The sequence below is a fragment of the Phaenicophaeus curvirostris genome, chromosome 5, assembly GCF_032191515.1.
Source record: "Phaenicophaeus curvirostris isolate KB17595 chromosome 5, BPBGC_Pcur_1.0, whole genome shotgun sequence".
Taxonomy (NCBI): Eukaryota; Metazoa; Chordata; class Aves; order Cuculiformes; family Cuculidae; genus Phaenicophaeus; species Phaenicophaeus curvirostris.
The window spans coordinates 67,615,522-67,640,869 of NC_091396.1; the positions used below are offsets into that span (position 1 = coordinate 67,615,522).

A 25,348-nucleotide genomic window follows, 5' to 3' on the forward strand; every position below is an offset into this window, starting at 1 on the left:
TAACCCATGTCCCTCAGCACCTCGTCCACCCGTGCCTTAAACCCCTCCAGGGAAGGTGACTCAACCACCTCCCTGGGCAGCCTGTTCCACTGCCCAATGATCCTTTCTGTGAAAAATTTTTTCCTAATGTCCAGCCTAAACCTCCCCTGGTGGAGATCAGGGAGCTCGTTGGGATTAAAACCAGCCTGCAAAGAAAAGAGTCAAGGGTTGGTTTAGTTCAGATCATTTCTTGGATCAGGTTTACTGATTTTTTTTTTGCATTGGTACGGGGCAAGGACAACTCGGCTAGGCTTAATTTGAAGCAATTGCAAAATACAGCTTGATTCACCCTAGTGCTAAAGCTCACTCAAGATTAGGGAAGAAATAAGACGTGAGGATAACCCAAGTCTACCAACGTATCTAGTTATGACTGTGGAAATCTAATTACAGATGAGCAGGAGCATCGCAGGTGCCTGGATGGCATCCTGCCCTTTCCCACCTCGGCGAAAGCTTCTGCCAGGGGAGACGCGGAGGAAGCTGTTCTCAGGGGCTCCCCCTTGCTCTGCTCTTTGCTCCATCAAAAGGAAGAAATAAAATAGTCATAATAAAACAATCAAGGTCACAGCATGAAGGCAAACCGCTCCTTTTGGGCAAGGAGATGGGGCAAACAGAGGGGGTCACGTGTAGCGCCCGGCACCCAGGGAAGCTCAGCCAGACAGTGATGAATGGGCAGGATGATGAAAAGATACAGCCGTATTTATTACCACTGGTCATTTCTGACAGCAGAATGTTAATAAGAATACTAATAGTCAATATTTCTTCAGGAGAGGCATCATCCATTTTTAGCAGCTTGCTGGAGCACAGTAGATGAGTTTCTTATGGGCTGTTTCTTGTGGCGGCCGACGTGGTGCGATGAAATCTGAGCTCCTCAAGCTACGCTACAGTGCAGTGGCACAACTTTATTGGGCTTTCAAAAATCCAATTTTACTGTGTCCAATATTGCGAGTTGATTAAAACTGATTTGAATTGACAGACGTCCAGGAGGGTGGGTGGGAGCCTACTGTGAGAGAAGGGAGAGGGTTTAATAAACAGGCTTGGAAGATAAAAATCTACTTTTATTCCAATAAAACTTCCCTGTCAGAAAGCTGACGGCTGTGTGAAGGGAAACAGAGGGCAAAGAAAAAAAAAAGATATCTCCAAGCAAGCAAAGTCTTGAAGACACTGAGTGTACAAGACATTGAAATGGAAGGGGGCATAGTTTAGTATTTGATAGGAATGGTTGGACTCGATGATCCCATGGGTCTTTTCCAACCTGGTGATTCTGTGACTCTATGATTCCATGAAAACATGAGCCAGCAGTGCACCCTGGCAGCCAAGAGGGCATCAAACCAGCATCACCAGCCGGGTGAAGGAGGGGATTATCCCGCTCTGTTCCACACTGGAGCAGCCCCACCTCGAGTGCTGGGTGCCACTGGATAAAAAGGATCTAAAGCTACTGGAGAGGGTCCAGAGGAGGCCACAAAGTTAGTGAAGGGGTTAGAGGGGAAGCTGTATGAGGAGTGGCTGAAGTCACTTGGTCTGTTCAGCCTGGAGATGAGGAGACTGAAAGGAGAAGGTTCTTCCCCCAGAGGGTGTTGGAGCACTTTGTCCCATGCAGGGGCAGGAGTTGGACTCTGATCCTTGTGGGTCCCTTCCAACTCAGGACATTCTATGATTCCATGATTGGAGACATGAAGGTGGTATCAGGGCATGAGACTCATGGCCAGACTTTGGAGACCAGGTTGGGATGCAGCTTTTGGGGTGCTGGGCATCAAATTCCACCCCCAAACCCCAGCTCATCCCTCACTTCCTTTCTCAGTGCAGCTGTCTGGCATTAGAAAATTGTGCATGTCCTCCAAACACGCCCTTTCCCATCCCCAGGTGAGAATAAGGTGCTCGTCCCAACCTCGCGGCAATCCCTATACACCCACATCAACCCTAAAAGCCTCCAGTCTGCAGGTCAAACTGCCTGAGGTGGAAAGATCCCCAGCTGGCTCCTGCCTTACATTTGTACACCCCTTCTGATAAATCCAGAAATCCTTTACCACTCAGAGCCCTGCCTGCTTATTAACCGCCAGCAGCCTGCGCGCTATAAATTCTCCGCATCCCTCTCCGGTAGAGCCGTTCGGCGCTGTCAGAGCCATGTATAAAACCTTCCCCTGTGATTTAGATTGCGGGGGGGTTGGAGATTAAACCCAAACGGAGCACTCTGCAAGAAAGTATCCGTCAAGAGCTGCCTGAAAACTGCAGGGTCCAGTTGAGCCTCTGCTCTGCATCACTTGCACCTCGAAAAATGCTGCGATGGATGGGATAGCGGGAACGTGCAGTGCCGAGCCACAGCGTGGGGTTGAAACCCAAGTGACAGGGGACAAGACAAGAGGGAATGGCCTCAAGCTCCACCAGGGGAGGGTCAGGCTGGATATCAGGAAAAAATTTTTCACAGAAAGGGTGATTGGGCACTGGCAGAGGCTGCCCAGGGAGGGGGTTGAGTCACCTTCCCTGGAGGGGTTTAAGGGACGGGTGGATGAAGTGCTGAGGGACATGGTTTAGTGATTGACGGGAATGGTTGGACTCGATGATCCGGTGGGTCTCTTCCAACCTGGTTATTCTATGATTCTATGAAATGCCATACCCAGCAGTGAGGAGGGAGTGGATCAGAGCCTGGCTTAGAGCTAGCATCGAGTGGGTTTTACTGCCCTGCAAAATATATTGTCCTGTCTCCTGCAGCTGCAGGAGTCCTTATTATTCAGCCTGCATCTGTGCCGATGGCTGTCTCCCAGGCAGCTAAAGATCACAGCCAGGGTTGCTCCAGACAGTCACTGTGACTTTTTTTTTTTCATAAGGAATATGTTGTCAACACCTACAGGTGTTTTGCAAAAGGTTTAAAAGGATTTTGCAGCCAGGGAGTGAAGATATAAGCTGTTATTCACAGTCATCCTAGAGAGATGATGGGCAGAGACTGAATCAGTGTCTGAAATGATGCTCACAGCTGTCTGAACAAAAGCAGAGCCCAGACTTAGAATCATAGAATAACCAGCTTGGAAGAGACCCACCGGATCATCGAGTCCAACCATCGAGTCCATCAACTTCAACCAGTGTCTCCCATTGGGCCAGGAAACATTTAGCTCCCCCCAAATTTCTCTGCCTCAACATCTGGTTTGAGCAAAGAGGAGGCGTTTGGCTGTCACCCTCATCTCCAGGATCCAGGCATCCTACACAAGTCACCCCAGTGCATTTCCTGAAGAAGCATTCTGTGAGTGCTCAGGGGTGCACAGGCACCCTGTTCCCTCTGCAGATGGTGCATCTCTGGAGGTGTTTAATAATCATGTAGACATGGAACTTTGGGACATGGTTCAGTAGGCATGGTGGTGTTGGGCTGATCATAGAATCATAGAATCACCAGGTTGGAAGAGACCCACCGGATCATCGAGTCCAACCATTCCCATCAATCACTAACCCATGTCCCTCAGCACCTCATCCACCTGTCCCTTAAACCCCTCCAGGGAAGGGGACTCAACCCCCTGCCTGGGCAGCCTCTGCCAGGGACCAATGACCCTTTCTGTGAAAAATTTTTTCCTAATGTCCAGCCTGAACCTCCCCTGGCAGAGCTTGAGGCCATAAATGGTTGGTTGTAGACAAGCATGATGGTTGGAGTTGACAAGCTTAGAGGTCTTTCCCAGCCTTAACGATTTTTTGATTCTATCTGCCTCCCCTAGTAAGCCCACCACTTCCCAGCCCACCTGCTTGCAAACCCACCTCCACCCAGATTTTAATTAAATGGGAACACCAGGTAGCTTGGGTCAACCACAAAAATGCTAGATATTTTGGAGTTTGGTCTCTATTGAAAAAGATTGCTGCTTTAGCATAAACAGATAAGGCAAAGCTTGGTGTTTGCTATAAAATTTGCCTCCGGAGAAGCAGCCAGCCCTTACTGTGCATCTCCCCACCATCGCTGGCTCCTCTCCAGCTGAGGCGGCTGCATCCAAGGAACGCAGGGTGGCTGAATCTTCTTATTGATGTTATGTTATCACGTACCCTCTGTATGAGACACCCAAGTATCCATCTGGACACGAACATTTGTGAGTCTGTACCATGGGAACTGGTGGGTGACATCCACCACCTTTTGTTCAGTGCCTCTGGCCGATGAACTCACTTGTAAGGTGAGGACAGGGATAAGGAGGCACAGGGGCAGCTTTGCTCAGCATCCCTGGTCCCTCACTGGCTCCTGGCAGCCACTTCAGCCCCAGTCACTGCTCCAGCTTTGCATTCATGATTTTTTTTTTTTTTTTTTGCCCTTGACACAAAAAGCAAAATAACAAAGTCATTGCTACGATTTGGAGTGATTGATGAATTTGGAGTGGTGTGATCACTTCTCATCGCTCCCTCCCCACCTTATCCCTTGGTTGATTGCGAGTTGGGCCACACGCCAAAATGGGTGGAAAAACACAGGGGAAAGATTTTGGACGTGGGCTCCATCCCAGCCTCATGGTTGTTCCATTGCCCTCATGACTATCATAACGTACACATGTGAAAGGATCATCCTGTCCCTCCCCTTCCCTCCTCCCCCACCCATCTCCCTCAACATCATATTTTCCCTCTATCACTTCCAGCTCTCTCCCCTCCTCCCGCAAAACCAGAAGCATTTCCAAAGCCACCAGCCCCAATGGGCTTTGATGTACATGGTAACGATCTGTATCTCATTGCAACATGTGAATCCTCTATGAGAGCAAATCCACCTATGTCCAAGGTGACACTCGCCAAAGTGAAACAGGAGCCAGGACCTAAAACCCACAGCCCTGGAAGGGTTAAATGCCCCCTGTCCCATTCCACTGTGGCTCTCTGAATTACAGGAATAGGGGTAAGACGGATGGACCACACAAAAATGCCACTTCAGCATATGCTTCACTAAAGCATCTTGGAATACACACAGGCAGCAGCTGGCAGAGCCTGCAGGCAGCCCGGAGCTGCTGGGTGAGGGAATCCCTCCCCAAAAACCTGTTTAAAAGCCCCAAACTGGCTTGTGACTTTAAGCACTCTCAAGAGGAATCTGGTTTATGCCCCGATGACACAGGGTAACAGTCCATCTCCAGGGCAAAAGGCATTTTCAACCCAGCTTTTCAAACTAACTGGACTTTCCTGGGTGGCTCCCAGCTGAGGGATGGAAATCTCAAAACAGGACAGACAGACAGACACTTTCTGTGAGATGAGGGCTGAGCAAACCCTTTAACTTCTCAGGAATAGTTACACATTGGTATCACTTTGCTGCTATCACTTTGCTGCTTTGAGCGTCGTATTTCAGAAGGTCCATCCCCAAATCCCTGGGAGGAAAGGGAAAATTAAATGAATCCCACAAAAGTTTGACCACAAATGCTCCAGGGTTTTTCACCTCATTTGAGAACCAGCCCCATCCAAACAGATCAGGTTTTCCTGGGAAAGCTGCATCTCTCCATGCACCAGCGAGCGCGCAGCCCCCAGTCCCTTGCAGCAACTCCAAATCCCTGTAGTAAACAGAGATTTTGCCTGCCAGGGAGAATAAAGAGGGAAATGACACAAGTAACAACTCTCCAGCCTGGATGCAGGATTGTGCTGTATCAGAAACTGCTCAGCTGTGGCCAAATTCCCTACCCCGATACGCAGCATTCCCTCTCCCTTCCAGCATCCCCTTGCTCCCCAGCATCCCCTCTCCCCTCCAGCATCTGACTCTGCTCGGTCCCACCCGAACAGGAGGTCACTCAGTTCACTTATTTGTTTATTCTCTTATTCCATTTTCCTGTCCCTAAATCCCTCAGCATTTTTAAGCCAAATCAAACCCCCATTTTGGGGTTGTTGTTTTTTTTTTTTTAATTACTCATAATTAAGTGTTTCTTGGCAGGGGAGACCATGGAAACAGTGTTATCCTACAGACAGGCATTCAGCTAGGAATTTCCTCTTAGCCTCCTCACCCTAAATGCATCTGGAAAAATGTGCAATCACTTTATTTATTACACAGCAAGCGTTTCTTCTCAAACGCGTCCCTCTTGCAGCATCCCAGGACCTTTATCAGAACAGCCTCCAGCAAGACCTTGAGCTGTAACTTCATTTCATTATTTGTTGAGCTCCACTTTTTCTCCTGCCATAGTCACTGGGAAAAACCCTCAGGATGTTTCTGGGGGGTCTGTTTTTCAGCGCTAGGCAGCAAGAGCATCGCCTGCAGCCGCACAGTGCTATACATTTCAGGAGCTGAACATCTGCAGAAAGCTCAGTGGTTTTGGCTGCCACCTTCATCGTGCTGATGCTCTCCTGTGAGTTACAGCACGGCAGTGACAAAGCCCTCACAACCCTCGTTGTAAAAGCAAAGTGGCTTTGGCAAGGGGAGGAAAACCATAAATCTCCAATGAAAATAACAAATTACATCTCTCCTGCCTGGGCTGATGGGGACCTGCAGAGCTGTGGATGCTTGGATGCTGCATCCGAGTTCTGCTTATGAGTGGTGCGGTGGCTCCAGCTGAGCGATGCTCTGATGGTTTTGCAGCATCTCATGTGCCACGGTGCACGGTTTGGGGCTTCCTCAGAGCCTGGGTTGTCCCTAGGTGGGTTCAATATTTGGAAATGGTGTTGGAGGGCACGCACTAGGACAGGCACAAGGGTTTGCATAGCTCACCAAGAAGCTCAAAGACGCCCCGTTATGAGCTTTGCAAACCAGCTCCGCATACCGAGAGGGAAGAAGCACAAAAATCACTGGGTAACTCTTGCGTGAGCCAATGAGTCCCCATGGACTCAAACAGCCCCAAGCCCTTCTGCATCCTTAGAGCAACCCATAGCCCCAGCGTCTGCCCTCTGTACACACTGCATTTCCACACACCCACATTAGAAGTCCAGCCTTAAAAAGAACAAACAATTTTAAAAGTTCACCAACAATGCCCTCAGCTGTATTTTTACCAGCAGCTTAATTCTGGTGGAGTCTACATGACAAACATCATACGCATGGACGATAGCCACAAGTGCATCCCACGTCAGCCGGACCCGAAATGATAGAATCATAGAACCATTAAGGTTGGAAAAGGTCTCTAAGATCATCCAGTGCAACCATCAGCCCAACACCACCGTGCCTACTAAAACCTGTCCCCAAATGCCATGTCTATATGTTTTTTGAACACCTCCAGGGATGGAGACTCCACTACTGCCCTGGGCAGCCTGTTCCAATGCTTCACCACTATTTCAGTGAAGAAATTTTTCCTACTATCCAATCTACACCTCCCCTGGCACATCCTGAGGACATTTCCTCTTGTCTTGTCACTTGCTACAACCTCCTTTCAGGCAGTTGTAGAGAGCAAGGTCTGCCCTCAGCCTCCTCTTCTCCAGGCTAAACAATCCCAATTCCCTCACCCACTTCTCAGAAGACATATTTATTCTCCAGACCCTCTAGAGATACACAAGAAAACAGGGAAATCCAGCCTGTTCATCAGCCAGCTCCTCCAGTCCTCCCTTTTATTAAGACCTGCCTGCAGTTTTGGGTCTCCAAAGAAATAAACACTCCAAAAGCAACAGCATCCTTCCCCCACGTTCCAAAGGTGAAATACACTCCAAGATGATGGTTTTTTCTGACGTTGCACAGCATTTTAGGAAGAATAAATGGGTCATCTGGGGCAGGTAAGGATGTAGTCAAGGTAAACCAGCCCCAACGTCCCCTTTCCAAGCTCAGGAGCATCACCCAGAAATGCTCAAAGGAGGAATGCAGCAGGTTTAACAGGGTGGGCTGCTTCCCAAAACCTCAGTGCATCTTGGGGAAACCACATCAGATGGGAAGGGATAGGAAAAGAGGGAATGGTTTTAAGCTGAAAGAAGGGAGGTTTAGATGAGATATTAGGAAGAATTCTTTTTCCTGTGAGGATTGTGAGGCCCTGGCCCAGGTTGCCCAGAGCAGGGGTGGCTGCCCCATCCCTGGAGGGGTTCAAGGCCAGGCTGGATGGGGCTTGGAGCCCCTGATCCCATGGGAGGAGACCCTGCTCGTGGCAGGGGGGCTGGAGCAGGGTGGGGTTTAAGCTCCCTTTAGACCCAAACCATTCTAGGATTCTCTGATCATCCTCCTGCTAAACCCCCCAAACCAAAGAAACCACATTCACATAACTCCTGCCGGGCTGGGCTGCTTTGAGCTCGTCACAATCTCAGCTTTGCACTTCAGTTTAGCTCCACTTTTCCAAATAAGCTCAAGGAAAAGCCTGTATCCAGGACTGTTAGCTCTAAATATTCATAAGTCATGAGACTGGCTTCAAAGTCAGCAGATTTTTTTTTTCAAAACTCACTCATACAGTGCTATTATTCAAAATTGTCTTAATTTTTTTTAATGTTCTATATTTGGCTTTCTTTTGATCTATCTTCTCTTAGGGTTTCTGTTTCTCCCTACAACCATATGGGCTTTAAAAAAGAAAAAGAAAGAAAAAACCACCAACAACAAAAATTTAGCTGCAATTCTGATACATTCATAGAATCATGGAATAATCAGGTTGCAAGAGACCCACCGGATCACCAAGTCCAACCATTCACGCAGCCCCAGATGTTAATCCTCAAAACAAAGCAGTGAGGGGAAAATAATCAGGATGAAGCCACAATAGCTGTCAGGAAGCTCCAGGAATCTGCTTCTGTGCTCAAGAGTGGTGGTAGGGACCGAGGTGAGGTGTGTATCATCTACCTTACTGCTTTGCTGGATTTGCATCTGGATTTGCTAGAAAAGAGGGAGATGGCTGTGAATCTGCAGGTAAAATCCTAGGAAAAAAGCACTTTTAGGTGACAGTGAAGTCTGTTGGACAAGGCAGTGCTGCTCCCAGGAGCTGGATAAGGGGACAGTGCAAACCCCCTCTTCCCACAGCTTCACCCTGCACCCAGGACCAGGCAGAAGGAAGAAAACACTCCAATTCCTGCTCCTGGCTAAGGGAATTAAAGGAAAACTCCATGCAGCGACCTGGTGAGCATCCCCAGAGAGAGTACCAGTGCCCCACTGCAGCACCCCCACAGCTCCTCCATCCCCAACCAGCGCTTTGAAGTGCTCCCCAGATTTCAGAGACGATGGAGATGATCCCAGGCACCACACCAGGTGTCTGCCCCATCCTGCCACTGCACAGGGAAACGCTTTGCATAATCCGATTAAATAAAATTGATGTGCTGCTCGGCAGAGCGCGGGCCCCGTGGGAGCACCCAGCTAATCGTCGGGGAATAAAAACTACTGGGACTTTGATCGGTGCTGTAGTATTCTCCGAGGAGCAGCTTTACCTTGTAAATCCTGGAGTACGTAGTTTGATGTTAGTGCTGGGGGAGGGAGGATGAAAAACAGAGAAGTGAAAAGCAAATGCCTGGGTGCAGGGTGCTCATGCGTTGGCAGACTGGGTGAAGAAGGGCATCCCTGCACATCTCAGATCCAATCCTGTAAAAAACTGGAGGAGAGAAACCTCCCAGAGCTGAGTGGGGGGTCGACACGATGCTGCTAATTTTAATCTAATTAACTGCGCATAGCAAGGAAATTCTAGGAAAATAGAAAGCTGGTTTAGGGTGGATCCAGGATCAAATAAGGCAAGGGGAGTAACCTGGGCTGCTTCCCAACAAAGGTCTCACCCAGGTGGAAAACTGCATGTGTTTGTGCAAGAGTCAACCCGAAGAATAAAGAAATGCAAAACTAACTGGTTCCACTGGGCGGTCGCGTAGGAAAAAAAGCATCAAACGTGCTCTCATTCTTAATGAGCTAATGCTGAGGTTTACTAACAGCTCAGCACCCCGTAGGGAATGCAGAGAGACTTCCAGGAGGATTTTGACTTTGAGCACCCTGACATTTGAAAGCAGGACTGCAAAATGTCAATAAACGCCGGTGAAGTGACTTACAGAGTGGTCAATACTTTACTCTGGCTTCGGGGAGCTCCCCAGGGTGCAGCAGGGATCAGCACTGAGATGCTGCCTGGGGATCTTGCTATTCATGAGCTGGAAATCCATCTGAGCATCTCTGCTGAGCGCAGGCAGAGTGTCAAGTAATGAAGGATGCAGGAGAGTTACCAGAGCAAACAGGCTTGCTCCAGAGGAAAAGAGAATCCCTGCAGGAATGGGGCTGATGGCAACAGGGGGGATTTAGGGTACAGGAGGCTGCGAGCCTGATGAGGTGGGGTCTGCAGCCAGGGAGCCCGAGTCCCATCTGGTTCAGCTCAGCAAAACCAGTAACTCCCCTCACTTACCAGCTGCTGAGATCCTTGCAGGGATGAACAGGGCAGTTGAAAGCATGGGATATGATCTAACATCCCTGTATCCTACCGAAGAGCTCAACAGGAAAGTGCATGCACAGATCTAGTAGAGAAACTTGAAAAAGTAAATAAAAGTGCAAAAATGGTTTTAAAGCCAGAGAAAATACTGTGTAGAAAGGCTCATAAGAAACTCATCCTGCTTAAGCTTATGGGAAAGAAGATTGACAGCGACTCGATTATGTCTGTACACTTGAACGAGAAGAAAAACCTGAGAACTAAAGCATTTGTAGCCTGTTTTGAAAGAGGATGGTTGAAAAGCAAGGCTAGAGTTGACAAATATAAGGTGGTACACAACATTTGTGGGGAGGGTGATTAATGGCAGAACAGCCTCTGAGGGACATTCAGGGATATTCCTTTCCAAATACCCACGTCCTCCTGCTGTTCTTGCATCCTCAGTTTTATGGTTGGACTTGATGATCCGGTGGGTCTCTTCCAACCTGGTTATTCTATGATTCTATGATTCTAAATAGCTCAGAAATGAAAATGAGACACGATCTTGGGAGAGATGCACTCATCAGACATCAACCAGGCTGGGTTGGATTTTTGATCATTTGTGTCGTGGATCTGTGGATTGAAGGTGGCCCCTGAGCCCTCCAGGGCTGAGCTCCCAGCAGGTACCCAGGGGACGGAGGGCTGGAGAGCATCACTGGGGCAGGAGTGGGCATCATCAAAGGTGGCACAGGCTCTCAGCAGCTATCTCCTCATCCATCTGCTTCTGGACACACCAGCGAGGTGTTGTCTAGTGTGCTGCGCCCCACAAGCCTCTAGAGCCACCAAAACCCCAGCAAACAACTGATGACTGCAGCTCCATGTGTCTGTCTGCCCTGGTGCCCGCTGTGTCCGGCGGCCAGTGCTGGGACAGCTACCATCCTTTCCTTTTCATACAGCCCTTTGACATGACCCACAGCCCATATATTTTGGGAAACTAGGTTGGACTCGATGATCCAGTGGGTCTCTTCCAACCTGGTCATTCTATGATTCTATGATTCTATCATCAGAAATGTAGAGATTAATAACCTGAGGGTGATGGTCCTTTGGGTTTTTACCCTGAAGGGGCTCAGGGTAGCTTGCAATGAAAGCAGAAGGCAACTCAATGTCAAGGCATAATCCTACAGTGATACTCCGGCTGCCAACAGGAATAAAAGCACAGCAGAAACTGCTCATTCTAGTAAAAAAACCCCTAAAAAACAACAAAAAACATAAAAACCCCAATCAAAACCCCCACCTAAACCCCATCAAACAAACAAAAAAAATCCCACTTAAACCTCACCCTCTGAGACACACAAACCACTCTTATTACACCCTGGTACAGCTTCACCAGCTGGCAAAGACTCGAGAGCTCAACCTTCATCAAATTCCTCTTGAAAGAAGAGTTTTTACAAGCCCAGGGGCTGGAAGCTATTAGTTACTGCTGCTTGATGCTCTCAGGTCACACTCCCAGAGGAAACCCGTGCATCACACAGAACTGCCAGAGCAAACCCTGCGCTACAGCATCCATCAGATGTTCTGCTTTCCCGTTGCAAATTTATTCTTCACTTCAAAACTAAGATACTTGTTTCTTTCCGAGAAATCCATCCATGTATAAGCGTCTTTGGTTCAGAAGGGCAGGACCAGGCTGCTTTGATCCTTCCTTGTAGAGCACGGGAGATTCAGAGACACGGACAGGGCTGCTGTGCTTGTACAGAATAGGATCATAGAATGGTTTGGGTTGGAAGGGACCTTAAAGATCATCCAGATCCACCCCCTGCCATGGGCAGGAACACCTCCCACTGGATCAGGGGCTCCAAGCCCCATCCAGCCTGGCCTTGAACACCTCAAGGGAGGGGGCAGCCACCACTGCTCTGGGCAGCCTGGGCCAGGGCCTCCTGACCCATGTCCTGCGGTGACGTTAGAGGGCCTTTATCCTTCCAGATCCCTCAGATCTGCTTCCAAAAGCTTCCCTCAAAAAAAGCCAGATCCAGAGAAGCCTAGTGTGGTGGTTTCGCTGGCCTCTGCCCAAGAGCATTGATTTATTTGCTGAGGTGAAGGGCCAGAGCCCTATTTCCTAGCAGGCTTTATGTTTATTAATTGAGGACCTTGAATACAAAATTTGCCAAGTCCTTCAAATCCGCAAACAATACCTGGGTTCCCTTTGCAGCCAGCCTGGCATTTTAAGTCACTTCAAGAGACTTTGGGCTTTCAAGGAAATTTCTGGAATATTTGCTGGCTTCCAGTAACCAGAACTGCAGCAGAGCCATTGACCTGAAGCCCTGAATCTTTCTTGAAAAGTCACCTTAAAGGTATTTTCAGTATTTTAATTTATTCTATTCTTTGAGGTAAACTTTAAGTGCTGAGAGTTATTGCAGACAAAGCGTTCCCAACAATTCTATTTGGAAGTTGATGGAGAAGTGAAGATGCTCACTGCAGAGCTTTCTCAGTCCAAACTGGCTGAAGTTTTCTGAGTGAAGAGAACTTTATCCAACTCAGATGTTTTTCTACTTAAAGCAATGAACAGCAGAGGTGCCTCACATCTGTGGGCAAAGACCAGCGAAGAATTAACTTCCCAGCAAACTGGATGAGTCGATGCTTAGGATGAAGACAAGCAAGTCAATCCTTTGTCTTAAATACAATACACCGGTGCTAGAAACACCATCTCTCAACTGTAGGGCTATGAATTACTTACATTTTAATATTTCTCTGGGACACATCAGACCTACTGCTCCTGAGATGGACAGAATCATAGAATCACCAGGTTGGAAGAGACCCACCGGATCATCGAGTCCAACCATTCCTATCAAACACTAACCCATGTCCCTCAGCACCTCGTCCACCAGTCCCTTAAACACCTCCAGGGAAGGGGACTCAAGCCCCTCCCTGGGCAGCCTCTGCCAGTGCCCAATCACCCTTTCTGTGAATTTTTTTTTCCTAATGTCCAGCCTAAACCTCCCCTGGTGGAGCTTGAGGCCATTCCCTCTCGTCCTGTCCCCTGTCCCTTGGGAGAAGAGCCCAGCTCCCTCCTCTCCACAACCTCCTTTCAGGGAGTTGTAGAGAGCAATGAGGTCTCCCCTCAGCCTCCTCTTCTCCAGGATAAACACCCCCAGAATAAACCTGAAACTTCTCAGATTCCCTGCATGTTCCTCGTATGTCCAGAAATACCCGAGTCCTTTCTGCACGCGCTGCACACATTCATGTCCTTGCCTGGGAAGCCTGACCCTGGGTAGGAGAACAGGCACCTACCTTTGCTGCTTCCCATCCACACAGCTCAGTGTGGATGAGCTGCGAGTCGCTGCAGTGATGGTGAGACAGAACACGTGGTCCACACATGTGTTGGGGAGGAAAGATTTCTCCTTGTACGTCAGGGGCCGCCTGTAAAACTCACTGTTCTCTCTGCTGGAGGCTCCTGGCTGTCTAGACATGTTCCATTACACACACTCAAATCCCCAGCCGCTTCTGATCTGGCTTGAAGTGCTCCTTCTGGCTCTTCTCCTGAGGAGGGGCCAACTCTCCCCACCAGCACGACTTCTCCAGCCAAGGAAAAGGCAGGAGGATCTCGATATGAAGGGCTCAGCCAGCAGTGGTTTATCCTGATGGCAAGGGAGAAAACAAATCTTACTAAAGGTACAGCACCCCAGGGAACCTTTGGAGGGTGATGGAAGAAGAGAGACGCATGAAGGAAGACACTGATTTCTGCAGGGAAAATTCCCATTAAGAAAAGGGAAACATTTATTTTCTGATAGCGGCAGGAGAGGGAATAAAACCTTTTAGTCCAAAGCCATATTACTCTCAGAACCCCCGCAAACAGGGCTGGGCAGCCCGATGTTCCTATTCTTTAGATAAGGAAGGGGAAATGAAAGATGTGCAAAACGAAGGGTAGAGCAGAGCAAAGCCAGATCAGAAGCTAGACCTGCCCTCCGTGTTGATTTACTGCCTTCCCCTGGGTTCTGTTCCTATTCTGGCTCCAGGTGCCCCTATGGGGTGGCCGCGGCTCCACAGGCTGGAAGCAAACCACGTGCCGTTCACTGTGAGCTGGAAGATATCAGTGGAGGTCAAGCCCTCCAAGCCCCATCCACCCTGGCCTTGAACCCCTCCAGGGATGGGGCAGCCACCCCTGCTCTGGGCAACCTGGGCCAGGGCCTCCCCACCCTCACAGAAAAACATTTCTCCCTAAGATCTCATCTCAATCTCTCCTCTTTCAGTTTACAACCATTCCCCCCCATCCTCTCCCTGCCCTCCCTGATCCAGAGCCCCTCCCCAGCTTTCCTGGAGCCCCTTTCAGCACTGGAAGCTGCCCCAAGGTCTCCTCAAAGCCTTCTCTTTTTCAGGCTGAACAAACCCAACTCTCTCAACTTGTCCTTGTTGTGGGAGCTGCTCCAGCCCTTTGTGGCCTCCTCTGGACTCGCTCCAACAGATCCGTGTCCCTCCTGGGCTGAGGATTCCAGAACTGGACCCAGGAGCCCAGGTGGGGTCTCATGAGAGCAGAGAGGGGCACAATCCCCTCCCTCGCCCTGCTGGTCCCAGTTCTTTCTATACAGCCCAGGACACAGTTGGCTTTCTGGGCTGCAAGCGCACCTCGCTGGCTCACGTTGAGCTATATATCCATGCAGATATGTAACTTTAAGCACTGATCTAACTGGGGTTCTTCTGAATTTCTTTCTGCTGTCAAGTATTTCCTCATCTTGAGCTTGTCTTCAGACACAATTTTCCATCGAGTTGAAAAGAAAAGAAATACCAGGCTCAAACTCCTATGTCAAACTTCTGTCTGCCTTAGTTTTACATGAAAGAGATTTCTTAAGTTCCCCTAAAAATATGCATCCATACAGCAACACCTTGAAAGGGAAAAAAAAAAAAAGCAGCAAGCAAAAATGCTCTAGAAACCTCTCACAAAGATCATTTCCCAGCAGCACAAGCTGCAGTAACTAAGAAGTGAAGTTTTACAGCCAGGTAACACAGAGACAGGAATACACACTCTCTCCAGCTGGGAGTGAAGTAAGACAACAGCATCTTTAATGGGGTAGCTGGAAGAACGAGGAGCAAACGAGCAAGGGAATGGGATCATTAGGATGATGTTCAGACCTGTTGCCTTGCATAAAATGAACTGAGAATGGGTTGCCTCCAGCTGTTATAAACAAAATAGGCTCATCCCTACCTTTGGTCAGGTACGAATGACTTTTCTTCACCCAGGCATGGCTGTTAAGAGACTCACAGAATTGTCAAGGTTGGAAAAAGACACTGAAGATCATCCAGTGCAACCATCAGCCCAACACCACTGTGCCTGCTAAACCATGTCCTGAGGTGCCTTCTTCAAACCCCTCCAGGGAAGGAGACTCCACTACTTCCCTGGGCAGCCTCTTCCACTGCTTCACCAATCATTTAGTAAAGAAATTTCTCCCAATAACCCATCTAAACCTCCCCAGGCACAACTTGAGGCCATTTCCTCTCATCCTATCACTTGTTACTTATATTTTTAATTTCAAGCACAGAATTCCTACGCAGGAACCCACTAAGACAAAGACTGGTCTGGTCACATCTCCACGGTGCCTGCCCAGCACCACTCTGGGCACAGGTAAGATGTGTGAAAATGAGGCTGATCCTATATAGACAGGGATGCTCCTGGACCAAAGAGGTTTCACTCCTCTACTGATCGGTGGCCACAGTTCACACAAATAACCTAAAGCCTCCCCCTCTCCTGTGAGCATCATCCCTGGAAAGCACTCAGCACTCTTCAACCATCAAGAAGCACGACAGCCAGTTGGAAGATGACAACATCTAGGGAAAGTCAGATTTCTCTATTTCCCCTTCCAGTGCTCCAACACTTTTTTTCTACCTCACAAAAACCCACAGACAATTCATTCGAGCGCCTTTTAAAAAGTGAAGCTTCTGTACTCGCATGGGCTGCATACAAAAAAGTGACAAATAAAAAGATGCAAACAAAACACTGAATTACCATGATGGAAATTAATTTTAAGAGTCACAGAGCATATTATTCCTGGAAATTGCTTTTATTTAGCAATTATGTTAACACCGCAAGAAGGCAGTTGGCATCGAAAACAAACAGTTCAATTTAAAAATCAGGGGAGTGAATTAACTGAAATTTCAGGGCATTCACACCTGAATATGCTCCACTACCTTGAATACTTAAGAACCCTCAAAGGCTCAGGTTTTTGTTTGTTGAGAAGAAAGGGAAGAAATGAGTAAGAAAAATTGTTTATTTTTGAAGTTATTTATATGGTTTTGCAAATCAAAGTTAAAAACCTGACAACCAACCAGCAGGGAAAAAAAACCTGAAGGAGTCGGTGACAATATAGAGATAGTATTTTAATTTTTTGTTTGAAGCTTTTTTCCTCCTGTAAAATGGCTTGTACTTCCACGGGTACAACAGCAAAGAAATTATTTCAGTCCATTTCACACGGTGTGTAGAAGACCAATTGTACAAATACACTCAGAAGTTTTAACAGCTGCAAATGCTGTTTAAAGGTAAACATCGCTTCTCTATCGTGCAGGGCTCGCTGCGGGAATGAGACATTTCTTACAGCTCTGTCACGAGAAGGAGCCTTCCAGGGGCTCTTCATCATGTGTTTAATTCAAGAGGAAAGCGATACCCATCCCTAATCACCGTGACACAAGCAGAAGGGACTTCCAGGTGACTTGAAGACTGGCTTGCTCACCAGGAAAGTATAAATCTGCCCTGTTAAAAGGAAATCTTCACAGCCACCGGGTTAGTCTGTAGCTCGGTTGTCCAAGCAACTTGTATTTTTGTTCTGCTGCCAATAAATGAAAACGCTGATCGACACAGAAAATAAAGCTCTATCATTACTACCTGCTGAGACTGACTCTGCGGTTCTTCAAAGGTGTTTGCTGCAGTCAATGGGACGTGGTCTGCACAGGCTCTGCTGAACTACTGAGATGTCACCCTAGAAGCTACTCCCTCTCCACCTCCATCCCCACAAAACACACCTTACCTTCTCAGTTTTCCCTTTTAATTCACAATACCAAGTGTGAATACTTGTGAAGAGGGTTATAAAGTCAGAACAATTCGAAAAAATGCACAGGATAAGTCGAGTTTGTATTTTCCTTGAAGAGATAAGCAAACCTGAAGGTATCTTTTTAATTCTCTTGTTTTCTTTCCAAGCTGTATTTATTTGTTTACCTGCAACTACGTGGATAAATAGAAAATGAAAGGAGCCAAGAATGCACAAGAGGCTGAAAACTGCGCAAACGAGGAGGAGGAGGAGGAGGAGGGCTCCTTGGCTAGAAAACTGCAGAGTAGCTGGGCTGTCCACACCTCAAGAGCCGAACAGACTGTTGTTTCTACCTGTTCCAATCAACAGCCCTGTTGATTCCACCTTGCATCCCATGCAGCATGTGAACAACACTCTTGGGGAAAACAAGACTTAACCACCCGTGACAGAGCGTTCCTGCACAAAGAACAGACGAGCACAGCTCGTTCCAAAAGCACAGTTGCAGATCAGCTTTAAGCAAGAGCAGCAGTCAAGCCAGGTCAGTTTTCCCACCACAATAAAAATGTGTTTCAATGCCTCTATCAGTCCTTCTGACGGCCAGATCACTCCCAGTGGTTCTCTGACCCCAGAAAATTATCAAGACCATGAGCTGGATGAACATGAGTGTCTAGGGGAAGTTTCCACTTCCAGAAGAATGAAGAAACGGGGAGTGATCAGCCACTGCAACTGCGCTGAAGGAGAATTACCGGAGTCCACACCAACGGCTTATTCTGGGTGGTCTGGAGGAGTTAAAAAAATATATTCTATTTCTCAGCACAGAAAGGACATGGATCTGTCTAAGCAAGTCCAGAGGAGGCCACAAAGATGATCCGAAGGCTGGAGCACCTCCCATACAAGGCCAGGCTGAGAGAGTTGGGGTTGTTCAGCCTGGAGAAGAGAAGGCTCCGAGGAGACCTTAGAGCAGCTTCCAGTGCTGAAAGGGGCTCCAGGAAAGCTGGGGAGGGGCTCTGGATCAGGGAGTACAGGGATTGAGTGAGAGTGAATGCTTTTGAGCTGAAAGAGGGGAGATTGAGATGAGATCTGAGGGAGAAATGTTTTGCTGTGAGGGTGGGGAGGCCCTGGCCCAGGTTGCCCAGAGCAGGGGTGGCTGCCCCATCCCTGGAGGGGTTCAAGGCCAGGCTGGATGGGGCTTGGAGCCCCTGATCCAGTGGGAGGGGGTTGGAACTGGATAGGTTTTATGGTCCCTTCTGACCCAAACCATTCTATGATTCTGCTCAGAAAGTACTTCAGTTTCTCACCAGGATTCACTCAGCAGCTCTGCTCCGCAGTCAGGCACTGAAGCAGAACCCTCCAATTCCAGGAACTGCCATTAAAACACCAGAGTATTTTGTTGGGAAGATCAGAGCCTTTTCATTTCATCCCAGAGCTTCCAAATGGACTGAGGAGAATCCTTTTATGCACAAGAACTAGGTCTGAAAGCAGCAATAGCTACATTCCATTAACACTTCTAATCAGTTCCGAGCATCACTGGCTTCAAGGCGGGTCTGTCCCTCCTGGAACAAGCCAGACCATGACTTTTCATCTCTTCTAAGTCCCATTCCCACCCTCACAAAGAAAAGAATTCCATAATGTCTCTGCCAGTACAGGACCATTACTGTACCCTGAGGCACAAAGCGACCACGCTTGAAGGAAATTTGTGATTAAAATGCAGTATCGTGCGAACTCTTTTGTACAACTCGGACCACGATTCAAAACAAGAGCAATGCTCACCGCCCCATCTTCTATTTAGACTTCAGCACTCTACCAAGAAGCTGCCAGGAAAAAAGAAAATTTAACAGCTCTACTATGCATGGATATGACAGACTTTTTAGAGATCTGACTAGAAAAATACTTTTAGCTCCAAGTTATGCAGCCAAAGCTGGTTTTGAAGCATTCAAATTGAAACAACAGTAATAGGTGAAAAAAATCCTTACAGAATACATCTCCAGCTTTTGAAGTGGTATGTAAAATACATCATAATAACGAAATCACAAAATAGAATTGCAAAACCAACTTGGAAGATGGTTCTCAAGTTTGCTCACTCCAAACAGAACTGGTTGTATCCATCCAGGAACTATTTGCTCCTACCAAGTTACCAGAGAAGGGAAGCTGTGTATTTCCTGAAAGGAGGAGGGGAAACCTGAAAAACCTAACATAGCACCTCCCGTACGAGGACACACTGAGAGAGTTGGGGTTGTTCAGCCTGGAGAAGAGAAGGCTCCAGGGAGACCTTAGAGCAGCTTCCAGTGCTGAAAGGGGCTCCAGGAAGGCTGGGGAGGGGCTCTTGATCAGGGAGTATAGGGATAGGAGGAGGGGGAATGGTTTTACGCTGAAAGAGGAGATCTAGGTGAGATCTTAGGAAGGATTGTTTTCCTGTGAGGGTGGTGAGGCATCAGGCTGCCAAGAGAAGTGGCTGCCCCATCCCTGGAGGTGTTCAAGGCCAGCTTGGATGAAGTTCTGAGCAGCCTGATCTGGTGGGAGGTGTCCCTACCCATGGCAGGGGTTGGAACTGGATGAGCTTTAAGATCCCTTCCAATCTAAACCATTCCATGATTCTCTGAAAAAAGGGATAAGCAGCCAGATGGTCCATCATTTGATCAGAGCAGCATACATGGTAGTAGCATCTGAGAAAAATAATGCTACAAACTCTTCTGCCTTCCCAATAAATCCAGCTCTGTGAGACTCGCCCTGGATTTGAATACTGGTTACTAGTAAAGTACCTGGATTCATGCAAAGGAACTGGTGTTCCCCAGAGGAGAGTTTTCCTTCCTGCAGTATTTCTTGCGTTATACAGAATTGCCAACAGTGAAAGAAACAAAAATCTCACGTAAAACAGTCTTTTCAAAAGGACACATCCCTCAGGTACAAAGCATTAGCCTGTCTCCTTCCACTTCACGCTCGCCAGCCCCACCACAACCAGCAGCTGGGCCGGGATTCCCAGTGAGGATCCCCTAATGCCGTCCAACCACTTCGCGCAGGGGGCAGCTAGATGAAGCCCTGAAGCAGGAATTAAGCTCCAACAGCGAAGGAGGGAAGTAAAGCAGCTCAATAACAGAGCCACCTGGGAACCTGCGCATTTCCAATCCCTTTACGCTCAGGGAGAGAGACGTATCCTGACCAGCTCCGCTCAGTAAAACAGTTGCCATCCCAGAACCACGAAGCTGTCGTACGCAAAGCTTGAAAGCTGCGGCCACCAGCATGAACACATGGCTCGTGGCCTCAATTCACCAAGGAACGTCTCCACAAAGTGTGCGTTCACAGCATCTCCCGTGAGAAATAAAGTGAAGTATTTCACCGAGTCCAACAAGGAGGAGGTTGAGGTGGAAGCGCCTCTGGCAGACGAGGTATATGCTAAATAGCTGCGGTGCACATACGGGACCTGAGGAACTGGTACCAAACAGCAACAAGGAAGAGGCACCTTCGCGTTTACAACAGAATCCACGGCGCAGAATCGAAGACCAAAGGCGTTTCTTCCCAGTCTGGTTGGTTGGGCTGCTGTTCCCGATGAAGATGAGCCACAAAGTTGTCTTGTGGGAGTAAGGACTCAGCGTACAGAATCACAAGAGGATCGCATTGAAAAGGCACTAGGAAAAAGCATTATAGTTTTAAGCATTATAGTTTTACGTTAACAAGATTCATCCCATTTCCAATCACTGAGTGGAACAAAAACTGAACGTTCTGGGATTTTTAGAGAAATTGCTGAAAAAAACCCCACCCTCCCCTTTTTCTTTAAAACACCAAAAGCATAAAAAGAAAAGAAAAGCTATTTTCAAATTATTAAAATGCTGAACAATTATACAGCAAAATTATATTAAAAACAGCAGACAAAGTACGTCCCATCACCATTGGCAAGAGACATGTAAAATGTTTATAAGGTTAACTATAAAACAAGTTTACAACCAAAATATGAACAGGCCAATTCAAGTATATATATACAGAATATATTAAAATCATATAAATTATATATTTATACAAAGGGCACAAATATAGCAAAAAGCTATAGTTGATTAAACAGAACTGAGCTTGAATGACTCTATGATTTCATGTTGAGATGTTATTATTTTCTCCCAAATTCTTTTTATCTTAAACCTGGATAGATTGATACCTCAGATACCAAGAAAAGCGAAAGGAAAAAAACCCCACAAATCAATGAGTTCTCATTCGGTGTGAAATGAAACTAACAGTGGGCAGGGTACATCTCATATGAAATTCTGATTTAATTATTTCCATAGTAAACATTTATCAGCTGTCTTAAAAAGTCAGGAATTTCAAGTGATGCACTTCAGATGTACCACCCTGATGCATATATTTGATTACATTTGAATGTTGTTTGATTTGCAAACATTAGAGAAAAAAAAAAAGGATACAAACACATCTCAATCTGCAAAAAAAAAAAAAAGGTGACAGATGGCAGCAACTTGAAAACTGAACACAGATACTCAGTTGAACTAGAAACGATGCTCTCCTTACAGCATTTTGGCTAGTAAGTGAGCTTAAAATAATAACTTATTTTTAATTGCCTTTTTTTTTATTTCAAAACAAAACAGCATATAACCACAATCCATTGAAGCACTTGAGGATCTAAACGGTCCCATCTGTGGGCTTATATTTAAACACAAACTAAGCGCTTTCCTGAATTCAAGTCTATGTAAATAAGTTCTGTATAAGCTGTACGTAAAAATTCTGTCTTGCTGTGGCACCACCCCTTCATTAATGCAGTTTTTAAAGGCTCGCTACATCTCAATTAACCCAATGGTTCTGGGCATGCAAGGAGCATTAGGGCAAGCTAAGTTAAGCAGAAATAAAGAGGCCAGACTACACACATACAGAACATTGGCTTAAAACCCAGAACTAAGCATGGAAAAAAGTAAAGGAGTTTCACTAGATGCAGGTTAAATGAAGGGGAGGGGGAAGAAAGAAAAAACCCAACCATATACCATAAATAATGAACAGCGGATATCTATTATGCTGAAAGGAAATCAATGCAAACAGGATTTCCTCAGTTTCAAGTAATCGTTGATGCCTTTTTGGCCAGCTGTGTTATGCCCAAATAGATCTTTCAATAGCTCTTATACTCTACAATTTAGGCAGCTAATTTTTCTCTTACATCTCCAATTATCTCAAGTGAACATTCACCTACGGCTGTCCACACATTCTGTATTATCTCCTCGAGAAACTATTTATGTTAAATTATATTGCAAATTAAAGACAATTACATTCTGTATGTTCCTTCTGGATTTGAAAAATAGGTTTTAAAGGCTCGTCAAAGTTTAGAAGAAAAAAACTTTTCCATTAAAAAATCTTAGCTTAAAAAAATCATTAAGACACCTTTTTCTGATCCAGGGTACTAATAAAAAGCTTACAAATATACTACAATTTGACCAAGAAGGCTTCATGAATATGCTGCTTTCAAGCATGCAACACCACTGATATCTGTCAAGTTCCAGGTATCAATGTATCCCAATTCCACCACAGTCCCTCACAACGTTGTCTGTTCCCCATCCCCACCCTACCACCCTATTAATAACATTATAAAAAAAATGGTAAAATCTAGAGTTAGTGGCAAAATCTTCACAGTAAGTTGTTAAAGAAAATTTTATTGTGGCCATTGCAAAGTGATATCAGTCAATGGGGCCCTGAAAAATCAGCTTGACGCAGTTGTGTTCCCCAGACAGTTGTGTTGCACAGAAAGGGCAGGCAGCATGAAATGCATGAGTACCATGAGGCAGTGGGATTTGAGACCAGTATTTTGCAGATTTCTCAGAGCACACATGTCCACAAGGGGTAAAAGCATGAGTTGGAGGGCCAGCATCCACATAAAAGCCTGCTTCACAACCAAGCCAGAGAGGCACATAGGGACCAACGGTTCTGCACATCGGACATTCCCGCTCGTTGGCTTCTGTGTCACTGCGATGTCCCCAGTTGTGATAGCCATGAACGTGACCACAGCTGAGGTACGCCCAAGGCTGCTTCTCTTCTACCACATCTTTACGGTTGATGCTGGGAAATGCTAAAGTGTTTAACCCAACAGGACACTGTGGTCTGGCGGCGTTTATCTCCTGTCGCAGAGCTTCAATGTGCTTCTGAGTTGGAGCATGAAACAATCCATCTGCCGTTCTCCACAAGAGGGTGGCTCCACACAGGTCAATGAGAGAGCCATCTTGTAGAACGTTGGTCTCATTTTCTACCTAGTAGCAGAACACAAGGATATGGAGGTAAGCCTAAGAGCTTTTATGGACAACTGAGTTCCGTAAACATGTTGCCTTTCTCACCAAACCATTATCTTCCCTAGCATGCTACCCAACATTGTAATATCAAAGAATAAAGAGGTTCAAAAGGACCTCTCATCCAGCCCGTCAGCTCAAAACCACCGTGCCTACTAAACCACATCCCAAAGTGCCATGTCTACATGTTTTTTGAACACCTCGAGGGACGGTGACTCCACCACTGCCCTGGGCAGCCTCTGCCCGTGCTTCACCACTCTTCCAGTAGAGAAATTTTTCCTAATACGTAATCTAAACCTAATTTCTTTGTGCCTCCCCCACTTGTCCAAATTCATCTCCTGTCTCTTACTTAAAACTATAATGAGTGTTAGCCTCTTATTCTGTGCTTGTACAGGAGGTCCTAGATTTGCAACTGTTGTTAGAGCAATACTAATTATTATACACAGCCTTTTTCTGCTCCTCAACCCACCCCTCGTCAGCAAGCCAGGCTGGGGGTACACAAGAAGCTGAGAGGAACACAGCTGGGACAGCTGACCCCAACTGACCAAAGGGATATTCCACACCATGTGAGCTCCTGCTCAGCATATAAAGCTGGGGGAAGAAGGAAAGGACCATCAGAGTGATGGTGTTTGTGTTCCCAAGTAATCATTACACATAATGGAGCCGTGCTCTCCTGAAGATGGCTGAACACCTGCCTGCTGAGGGGAAGGAGTGAATGAATTCCTTGTTTCCTTTTGCTTGTGTGCCTTTTGCTTTTCCTTTACCTACTAAACTGCCCTTATCTCAACCCATGAGTTCACTCACTTTTACTCTTCCAAGCCTCTCCCCCCATTGTTCTGGTTTGAGCTAAAGCAAAATTAAATTTCCAACTTCTCAACTAAGCCTCATCTAAGTATCTTCATTTCCTGAAAAACTAACTACATGTTAATTATACAGAATACAGCCCCCCCACTCTCTGTGGAGGGCTCAGTTGCCTGCTGGGGTTAAACCACAAGTCATGTTTAAGGTAATATTTGCTGAAATATTCTATCAAGACTGAAAAGGAAACCTGCCATTCTTTAAGGGCTGTATTAGCAGATTGCTGTCCTGGAATTCTTTCCTCATGAAGACTGGCAGAGGCTGTTCATGCAGCAAAAGATCCCTTTTGGGCTAAAAACCACTGCCTAGGACAGACCAGTGGTCCTGCTTCTCAGATACCATTCTTGGGGGCTTGTGGCAAGCGTAAAGCATTTTGCAGGAGCATGAACTCCCACAGTATTCCACCTCAACAGCACAACTCTTCCACAGATAAATCAGGGATAAATGACAAACGCGATACTAGCCACATGTGCAGGTATTTTTATAGACAATCATTACAGCAGAGGGATTTACCAGTTGAATTTCTGAAGTGACAAGTTCTGCAACTGAAGCCGCCCAGGCTCAGTTTCTGAACAATTAACCAACCCAACTAGTTAGGCTCTTTATTTAATGAGCCATTCCATGCAAATACAGTGTGCAATGCCTGAAGGCTTCTCTCATCTGACTAAAAGCAGGTACTTACAAGCCAAACACATCATACTTCACTGAAATATTCTTTTATTTTAATGTCACAAGCATATAAGCAACTTGTGCTATTGCTACCAGTTCAGTAGTGACGAATACATACCGAATAGGTTCTTTATGAAATTAAAGAACACAGACCTACTGCCTGATTTATATGTAGGAAGCGCGTAGAAAATACCAAGGCAAAACAAATACCCTGGACATTAAGTAGGTCACATGAAATCATCATGTCTGCTTAAGAACACTATGAATGACAACCAATTCAGCATTTACATTTTAATCCACTTTAAATTCACAGATTAACTGTGGATCATCCTTGCACAAAACA

At 46.6% G+C, this 25,348-nt stretch overlaps 1 protein-coding gene and 1 long non-coding RNA gene across 2 annotated transcripts in view; both read right to left on the minus strand.

Moving 5' to 3' along the window:
• The window catches only part of LOC138720595 (uncharacterized), a 512,056-nt gene that overhangs the window by 322,330 nt on the left and 164,378 nt on the right, over positions 1-25,348 (minus strand). The gene's annotated exons all lie outside the window — the stretch shown is intronic.
• The window catches only part of PELI2 (pellino E3 ubiquitin protein ligase family member 2), an 81,275-nt gene continuing 76,895 nt past the window's right edge, over positions 20,969-25,348 (minus strand). The window contains exon 6 of the mRNA XM_069856886.1: positions 20,969-23,442. Within this exon, the coding sequence (XP_069712987.1) occupies positions 22,876-23,442 (567 nt within the window). The 3' untranslated portion in view covers positions 20,969-22,875. The remainder of the gene's footprint in view (positions 23,443-25,348) is intronic.